The 10,085-nt window shown below is 40.1% G+C and overlaps 1 protein-coding gene across 1 annotated transcript; it reads right to left on the bottom strand.

Annotated features, from left to right (window-relative positions):
- Window positions 1-1,749: 1,749 nt before the first annotated feature.
- Window positions 1,750-8,847, bottom strand: LOC120930274 (putative nuclease HARBI1). Its single transcript, XM_040341499.1, has 4 exons — window positions 7,925-8,847; window positions 7,482-7,850; window positions 3,863-3,926; window positions 1,750-2,236 (listed from the first exon to the last, which is right to left on the bottom strand). Coding segments are annotated over exons 1-3 (1,119 nt in total). The 5' UTR covers window positions 8,673-8,847; the 3' UTR covers window positions 1,750-2,236; window positions 3,863-3,924.
- Between the last annotated feature and the right edge of the window lie 1,238 nt (window positions 8,848-10,085).

The following is a 10,085-nucleotide window of genomic DNA, read 5'->3' as shown; positions in this document are numbered from 1 at the left end:
ATTTTATTCCTTTATTTTCTATTTTATTTTATTCTCTTTGGAAATTGGAAAAGGAATATAATGCAAAAAATATATTCTATTCCCTTTCCACTCTCCAAAGAGAATAAAATAGAACAGGAAATAAAGGAATAGAATAGAAAAAAAATGTTTTATTCTATTCTTTTCCTTTTCCAATTTTCAAAGAGAATAAAATAGATAAGAAAATAAAGGAATAGAATAGATTTGTTTTCCATTTCCAAAGAGAATAAAAAAACTGAAAATAAAGGAATATAATAGAACTTTTTATTTTATTTATTTTCTATTCCTTTTCCAATTTCCAAAGAGAATAAAATAGAACAGAAAATAAAGGGATAGAATAGAAAAGAAAAGTTTTTTTCTATTCTATTCCTTTTCCAATTTTCAAAGAGAATAAAATAGATAAGAAAATAAAAGAATAGAATAGATTTTTTTCCATTTCCAAAGAGAATAAAAAAATGAAAATAAAGGAATATAATAGAACTTTTTATTTTATTTATTTTCTATTCCTTTTCCAATTTCCAAAGAGAATAAAATAGAACAGAAAATAAAGGGATAGAATAGAAAAAAAAATATGTTTTATTCTATTCCTTTTTCAATTTTCAAAGAGAATAAAATAGAAAATAAAATAAAGGAATAGAATAGATTTTTTTTTTCCATTTCCAAAGAGAATAAAAAAACTGAAAATAAAGGAATATAATAGAACTTTTTATTTTATTTATTTTCTATTCCTTTTCCAATTTCCAAAGAGAATAAAATAGAATAGAAAATAAAGGAATAGAATAGAATAAAATATTTTTTATTCTATTCTATTCATTTTTCAATTTTCAAAGAGAATAAAATAGATAAACAATTTCCAAAGAGAATAAAAAAATGAAAATAAAGGAATATAACTTTTTATTTTATTTATTTTCTATTCCTTTTCCAATTTCCAAAGAGAATACAATAGAATAGAAAATAAAGGAATAGAATAGAATAAAATATTTTTTATTCTATTCTATTCCTTTTTCAATTTTCAAAGAGAATAAAATAGATAAACAATCTATTTCCAAAGAGAATAAAAAAATGAAAATAAAGGAATATAACTTTTTATTTTATTTATTTTCTATTCCTTTTCCAATTTCCAAAGAGAATAAAATAGAATAGAAAATAAATAAAATATTTTTTATTCTATTCTATTCCTTTTTCAATTTCCAAAAATAATGATTTTTTTTTCCATTTTCTTTGGGAATAGAATAGAAAATAAAAAGAAATATAAAAAAGTAAAAAAATATATATATATACACACACTTTTATTCTATTTTTATATTTTATTTTTTTTATCTATTTTTATATTTTATTCCTTTATTTTCTATTCCATATTATTTTCTTTGAAAAAGAAATAGAACAGAATAAAAAAATCCATGACTTCCCTTAGTGAAAGCAGCACACGGTTTACACCAAAACACTGGCTAGGCACACACAGTTAATTGCCCCTAGATGTTAAACCCCTTCCCTGTCAGTGTCATTAGTACAGTGACAGTGCATATTTTTAGCACAGTGGAACCTCGGATTACGAGGATAATCCATTCCAGGAGAATGCTCGTAATCCAAAGCACTTGCATATCAAAGCGAGTTTCCCCATAGAAGTCAATGGAAACTAAAATAATTCTGCATTGACTTCAATGGCATGCAATACCGCACTGCGGCCAGAGGTGGGGGGGGGGGGGGCGATTCCCAAAAAATGTCAGTTAGTGTCAGATTGTCCAGCCGCAATATCGCAGTCCCACTATGAGTCGGGGGGAGCCCTGAAGGTTCTAGTTACGCCTCGCTAAATGGCGGCGCTTTCCATAGGCCATTACAGCAAGTCCAGACAGGTAACAGTGAGAGATAACAGCGCCATCTGGTGTGCAGGACTGGCATACTTTCATTTAGCGTGCATTGTGCTTTGCAGGACTCTAATTGGTTGCGCCTCGTCGTTTTAGGACTGTCACCCAGACTTTAGTAGAGTTTGTCGATATTCTGGGACAGGCAAAGGCCCGGGCCCCTGTCATCCATCCTGTACTTGGTCATCATCCAGTAACTGTCATTGTCCTTTCCAGTAGTGAAGGTCCGCACACCGCCGTTGGTCGGCGTCTTCTGTTGTGATCAATAAAGTTCTGATACGTAAAATTGTTTGGAGAACCCGCAAAATTCTGAAAACATTCTTCCGGAGAACCTCAGAACAGAACGTCACTCCATCCTACCGATGGAAGGAAAGAAGAATTACGGTCATGGAAGGACGTATGATACTAAAAATAACTAAAGAGGTTCATTTATTGCCCCCCCCCCCCCCGAAATTATGGAAACAAGCAAAATCAAACTGACCACTAGACTTGTGCACTGCCGAAAAATTGGTTTGTTTTCATTTTGTTTTTTAGCTTTTTTCGGAAATTTGGGAAATTCGAAAAAATTCAGAATTTCGAAAATTCCAAATTTTCGAATTTTGAATTTCTGAATTTTCTAAATTTTTTACATTTTTTTACATTTTCAAATTACCGAATTTTCTAATTTTCTAATTTTAGAATTTCGGAAATTTTGAATTTCCGAAATTCTAAATTTCCGAAATTTTCTAATTTTGAATTTCTGAATTTTCTAAATGTTTTACATTTTGAATTTCCGAAATTTGAAAGTTTGGAATTCGGAAATTCTAAAATCCCAAATTTTCACATTTTCTAATTTTTAAAATTCAGAATTTTCTAATTTTCTAAATTTTGAAATTCCGAAATTCGAAATTTCCAAAATTCGAAATTTACGAAATTTCCAAAATTTGAAATTTACGAAATTTCCAAAATTTGAAATTTACGAAATTTCCAAAATTCGAAATTTACGAAAATTCCCAAAATTCGAAGTTTACGAAATTTTGGAAATTTGGAATTCGAAAATTCAGAAATTCAAAAATCCCAAATTTTTGAATTTTTTAATTTCAGAATTTCTAATTCTGAATTTTTAAAATTTTCTAAATTTCTAAATGTTCTAAATTTTGAATTTTAGAAATTCGAGAATTCTGAAATTCGAAAAACCCAAAATTTAGAATTTCAGATTTTTCTGAATTTCTAAATTTTTGAAATTTGAAAATTTGGGATTTTCGAATTTCTGAATTTCCAAATTTTCGAAATCTCGAAAATCAGAAAATTCTAAAATTTGGAAACTTTTGTTTTTTGAATTTCAGATTTTTTGAATTCTGAATTTTCTGAATTTCGAAAATTCGGAATTTAAAAATTCGGAAATTCGAAAATCCCAAATTTTCTCATTTTTGAATTTCAGAATTTTCTAATTCTGAGTTTTAAAATCTTCGAAATTTCGGAAATTTTTTAAAATTCGGAATTTTTAAATCCGAAGATTAAAAAACGTGTTAATTCCGAAATTTCAGACTTTACAATTTGTCAAAATTCGTAAAAAAAACGAATTCGGAACTAAACTAATTGGTCTACTGACCGCCTTCAAAAAAGTATTCATACCCCTTGAAATTTCCCACATTTTCTCATGTTACTCTCGGTTGGAGCCTCTGGCTCTAACCAGGTGCCTAAAAAAAACATCCCTGCCCCTGTAATTCAGCAACTGAAAGCATGGATTGGGGGGGGGGGGCGGCGGAATGGATAGGGGGGCGGCGGTATGGATAGGGGGGCGGCGGAATGCATAGGGGGGGGCGGCGGAATGCATAGGGGGGGCGGCGGAATGGATAGGGGGGGCGGCGGAATGGATAGGGGGGGCGGCGCCCGTTAATGGACGGGCCGCCCCTGACATGTACAGTATATATATAGATGGGCCCTCATCACAATACAAATGGAAAACTTTATTGGGCAACTTGCAATCACAATGCACTTACCGAAGACAGAGGCGGTACACAAAGTCCCCGGGGGGGGGGGGCAGCCGCCCTCCTTCTCTGGGCTCTAGAAAAAGAAAGGAGTCATATTACATATAAGAAGTCCGGGGGAAACAGCCGAGAAGCTTTTTATAAATTGTTCAGAACTTTATTTATATACATTATTTTTATACATTATAAAGTTATACGTTTTCACCTCTTCATGACTGTGCCATAGCCGAATGACGGCAACAGCGCGGCCGCATATTGCCGGGAGGGAGTCTATTGAGATTCTCCTGTGATCGCGGTTCCTGCGCACCCGCAGTGGCAGTGATGTTATTCGGACACAGCTGATCACAGATTGGGGTAAAAGAGCCAATCACAGCTGATTAAGTGGAAACAGGATTTGCTGATTATCGGCATTCCTCTCCTCACTCTGACAGCGCATGAGGAGAGGAGAGCCCATAATCAGCAAATCTACACAGGGGACATTTACACTGATAATCTGAACACTGATCAACAATTCCTGATTATCAGTGCAGCCCTAACAGTGCCCATTAGTGCTGCCGGTCATTCTCCACCAGTGATGCCAGTCAGTGCACTGAGATGCCAGACCGTGACAAACAGTGATGACAGTCGGTACCCACTAGTGATAACAGTTAGTGCCCACCTGTGATGCCAGTCAGTGCCCAACAGTGATGCCAGTCAGTGCCCACCAGTGACGCCAGACCGTGACAAGCAGTGATGACAGTCGGTACCCACTAGTGATGCCAGTTAGTGCCCACCAGTGATGCCAGTCAGTGCCCAATGCTGATGCCAGTCAGTGCACACCAGTGATGCCAGTCAGTGCCCATCAGTGATGCCATACCATGACTACCAGTGATGCCAGTCGGTGCCAATCAGTGATGCCAGTCAGTGCTCACCAGTGATGCCAGTCAGTGCCCACCAGTGATGCCAGTCAGTGCCTACCCATGCTAATCGGTGCCCACCAGTAATGCCAGTCAGTGCCCAGTGCTGTCAGTAAGTGCCTATGTAAGGAGCATTCTTCTCACTGATCACCAATGTAAGGAACATTCTTCTCACTGATCACCAATGTAAGGGACATTCTTCCCACTGATCACCAATGTAAGGAACATTCTTCCCACTGATCACCAATGTAAGGGACATTCTTCCCACTGATCACCAATGTAAGGAACATTCTTCTCACTGATCACCAATGTAAGGGACATTCTTCCCACTGATCACCAATGTAAGGGACATTCTTCCCACTGATCACCAATGTAAGGGACATTCTTCCCACTGATCACCAATGTAAGGGACATTCTTCCCACTGATCACCAATGTAAGGAACATTCTTCCCACTGATCACCAATGTAAGGGACATTCTTCCCACTGATCACCAATGTAAGGAGCATTCTTCTCACTGATCACCAATGTAAGGGACATTCTTCCCACTGATCACCAATGTAAGGGACATTCTTCTCACTGATCACCAATGTAAGGGACATTCTTCTCACTGATCACCAATGTAAGGAACATTCTTCTCACTGATCACCAATGTAAGGAACATTCTTCCCACTGATCACCAATGTAAGGGACATTCTTCCCACTGATCACCAATGTAAGGAACATTCTTCCCACTGATCACCAATGTAAGGGACATTCTTCTCACTGATCACCAATGTAAGGGACATTCTTCCCACTGATCACCAATGTAAGGGACATTCTTCCCACTGATCACCAATGTAAGGGACATTCTTCCCACTGATCACCAATGTAAGGGACATTCTTCTCACTGATCACCAATGTAAGGAACATTCTTCTCACTGATCACCAATGTAAGGGACATTCTTCTCACTGATCACCAATGTAAGGAGCATTCTTCTCACTGATCACCAATGTAAGGAACATTCTTCTCACTGATCACCAATGTAAGGGACATTCTTCTCACTGATCACCAATGTAAGGAACATTCTTCTCACTGATCACCAATGTAAGGAACATTCTTCTCACTGATCACCAATGTAAGGAACATTCTTCCCACTGATCACCAATGTAAGGAACATTCTTCTCACTGATCACCAATGTAAGGAACATTCTTCTCACTGATCACCAATGTAAGGGACATTCTTCTCACTGATCACCAATGTAAGGAACGTTCTTCTCACTGATCACCAATGTAAGGAACATTCTTCTCACTGATCACCAATGTAAGGAACATTCTTCCCACTGATCACCAATGTAAGGGACATTCTTCTCACTGATCACCAATGTAAGGGACATTCTTCCCACTGATCACCAATGTAAGGAACATTCTTCCCACTGATCACCAATGTAAGGAGCATTCTTCCCACTGATCACCAATGTAAGGAACATTCTTCCCACTGATCACCAATGTAAGGGACATTCTTCCCACTGATCACCAATGTAAGGAACATTCTTCTCACTGATCACCAATGTAAGGAACATTCTTCTCACTGATCACCAATGTAAGGAGCATTCTTCCCACTGATCACCAATGTAAGGAGCATTCTTCCCACTGATCACCAATGTAAGGAACATTCTTCCCACTGATCACCAATGTAAGGGACATTCTTCCCACTGATCACCAATGTAAGGAACATTCTTCCCACTGATCACCAATGTAAGGAACATTCTTCTCACTGATCACCAATGTAAGGGACATTCTTCTCACTGATCACCAATGTAAGGAACATTCTTCTCACTGATCACCAATGTAAGGAACATTCTTCCCACTGATCACCAATGTAAGGAACATTCTTCTCACTGATCACCAATGTAAGGAACATTCTTCTCACTGATCACCAATGTAAGGAACATTCTTCCCACTGATCACCAATGTAAGGAACATTCTTCTCACTGATCACCAATGTAAGGGACATTCTTCTCACTGATCACCAATGTAAGGAACATTCTTCCCACTGATCACCAATGTAAGGAACATTCTTCTCACTGATCACCAATGTAAGGAACATTCTTCCCACTGATCACCAATGTAAGGAACATTCTTCTCACTGATCACCAATGTAAGGAACATTCTTCTCACTGATCACCAATGTAAGGGACATTCTTCCCACTGATCACCAATGTAAGGAACATTCTTCCCACTGATCACCAATGTAAGGAACATTCTTCTCACTGATCACCAATGTAAGGAACATTCTTCCCACTGATCACCAATGTAAGGAACATTCTTCTCACTGATCACCAATGTAAGGAACATTCTTCTCACTGATCACCAATGTAAGGAACATTCTTCCCACTGATCACCAATGTAAGGAACATTCTTCCCACTGATCCCCAATATAAGGAGGGCTCTTCCCATTGGTAACCAATGTAAGGAGTGCTCTTCCCATTGGCCACCAATGTAAGGAGTGCTCTTCCCATTGGTAACCAATGTAAGGAGTGCTCTTCCCATTGGCCACCAATGTATGTGGCTTTCCTCCCATTGGCTACCAATTGACCAACAATGTAAGGAACATTCTTCCCACCCCGAGCTGTAAACATAGGAATAATTCCGGGTGGTTCCCTGACACTGGGAAAGTATTTTAAGGATCCCTCCGAGGTTGAGGATGCCGGTATGGCGCTTATCTGGGAAGATTTTGAAAAAGCATTTACTTACAAGTGAAATAGGAGGCGATGAGCTGCGCCCTCCTCTTTCGACCCGCCTCTGAGGAGTCCCCCTCAGTTGCCGGAAGTCCCTCAATCTCGGGTGGGAGTTCCTCATCGATCTCCTGCGGGACGCCATGTTTACAAGCCAGGTTATGGAGCACGGCACAGACAATTACGAGGTCGGCCACCCTGGTGGGAGCGTAGAGCAGTTTCCCCCCAGTGGAGGAAAGACACCGGAAGCGCGATTTCCACACCCCAAACAGCCTCTCTATGCAGTCCCTCGTCTTCCGATGGGCACAGTTGTACCTCTTCTCCGCCACCGTCTTCGATGCCTTCAGAGGGGTCATCAGCCATGTCTGCACTCCATACCCTGCATCTCCTGGCGATACAGAATCACAAATAATCAATACATCTCATTTTCAAAAATGAAAAAAAAACGCAATTGCCACTTACCCACAAGCCAGCCCTCCGGCATCTGTCCTTGTTGAAACTTGTGGAACAGGGCCGACTGGCGAAGGATATAAGAGTCGCCGCAGCTCCCGGGGAACGCCGAGTTCACGCTCATAATGCGTAAATGAGAATCGCACACCACCTGCACGTTGAGAGAGTGGAAATTTTTCTGGTTCCGAAACATTTCCTCTCCCTCGCGCGGAGGTGCAAGCGCCACGTGGGTGCAGTCTACGGCCCCCAGGCAATCCGGCATCCCCCCCGATAGGAAAAAGCCGCGCTTCACCTGTTGCCACTCGGCCGCGGTCTCTGGGAAATTGACGAACCTCCTCGAATGCTTCATGACGGCCTCCACCACCTGTCTCAGGATTCTGGAAAAGGTGGGCTGGCTCATGCCGTTGAGGAGGGAGGTGACCGGCTGAAAGGTGGCGCTGCCAAGGAACTGAAGGACGGCCAGCAGTTTGCACACGCCGGGCAGCGCCTTGTTCCGCTTCGTCTGCGGCTCCAGGTCCTCCGCAACCAGGCGGAGGAGTTCCTGGATGGCGGGACGGGACAGGCGGTACCTCCTCACGACCTCCTCGTCGGACAGTCCATCCAGGAGGTACGTACGCCTCCTGAACCTACGGGGCTGCCTGATCCTAACGGGGACAACCTGCTCCTGACCTCCCCCTTCTCTATCTTCAGCTCTCCTAGGCTGGACAGCTGCGGCGGCGAGGACCAGCAACATTGCATCCTCCTCTCTGCTTCTGAACATCCTCGCCGGATCCCTGACTACAGGGCCTCAGCTACATCTCACCCTGGGAAAAAGAACGAAGAGGAATGCTATAGAGAGGATTGAGAGATCGCAAACCTTCCCACTGCTACGGTGTCCTGACAGCTCAAAAAGCATCACATGGCACACGGCTTTCTCTTTTCATCACTAGAAATGTGGTGCTAAAAAAAAAAAGAAAAGAAAACGATTGATCTGTCTTCATTTAATTCTTAACTAAACAATTCTATGATGTCATAGAGATATACGTTCCCGTAATAAGATTATCTTAATGCTACAATGTAACGTTTTTCTCTTTACTCATCACATTCAATGGTGTCTGATCATCTTTAATAAAATACCAGAAAACAAGAAAAAATTATTGTAAATTATCTCACACGTTGCTATTTAACCGCTTCAATACAGGGCATTTTCACCCCCTTCCTGTCGCACTTTGAATGACAATTGCGCGATCGTGCGACGTGACTCCCAAACAAAATCGGCGTCCTTTTTTTCCCACAAATAGAGCTTTCTTTTGGTGGTATTTGATCACCTCTGCGGTTTTTATATTTTGCACTATAAACAAAAGAAGAGCGACAATTTAGAAAAAAAACGCAATTTTTTTACTTTTTGATTTAACCACTTAACCCCCGGACCATATTGCTGGTCAAAGACCAGAGCACTTTTTGCGATTCGGCACTGCGTCGCTTTAACTGACAATTGCGCGGCCATGCGACGTGGCTCCCACACAAAATTGACGTCCTTTTTCCCCCCACAAATGGAGCTTTCTTTTGGTGGTATTTGATCACCTCTGCGCTTTTTAGTTTTTAAACAAAAATAGAGCGACAATTTTGAAAAAAAATGAATATTTTTTACTTTTTGCTTTAATAAATATCCCCCAAAAATATATAAAAAACATTTTTTTCCCCTCAGTTTAGGCCGATACGTATTCTTCTACATATTTTTGGTAAAAAAAATCGCAATAAGCTTTTATTGATTGGTTTGCGCAAAAGTTATAGCGTTTACAAAATAGGGGGTATTTTTATATAATTTGTATTAATATTTTTTTTTTTTACTAGTAATGGCGGCAATCAGCAATTTTTTTTTCGGTACTGCGACATTATGGCGGACACTTCGGACACTTCAGACACATTTTTGGGACCATTGGCGTTTCTATAGCGATCAGTGCTATAAAAATGCATTGGATTACTATAAAAATGCCACTGGCAGGGAAGGGGTTAACACTAGGGGGCGGGGAAGGGGTTAGTATGTTCCCTGGGTGTGTTCTAACTGTAGGGGGGGTGGCCTCACTAGGGGAAATGACTGATCGCTGTTCATACATTGTATGAACAGAAGGTCAAGCATTTCTCCCCTGACAGGACCGGTGTATTGTCACATTCTGCTGCCTATCGTAGAATG

Source organism: Rana temporaria, chromosome 3, assembly GCF_905171775.1.
Source record: "Rana temporaria chromosome 3, aRanTem1.1, whole genome shotgun sequence".
In the NCBI taxonomy this organism is placed as follows: Eukaryota; Metazoa; Chordata; class Amphibia; order Anura; family Ranidae; genus Rana; species Rana temporaria.
This window is presented reverse-complemented; position numbering and strand designations above follow the sequence as displayed.

Bases quoted from the DNA above. Each gene is read 5' to 3' on its own strand.
- LOC120930274 (XM_040341499.1), bottom strand. From the start codon at position 8,672: ATGTTCAGAAGCAGAGAGGAGGATGCAATGTTGCTGGTCCTCGCCGCC. The intron at 7,851-7,924 runs GTAAGTGGCAAT...CTGTATCGCCAG, and splicing joins GCCGGAGGGCTGGCTTGTGG to GAGATGCAGGGTATGGAGTG.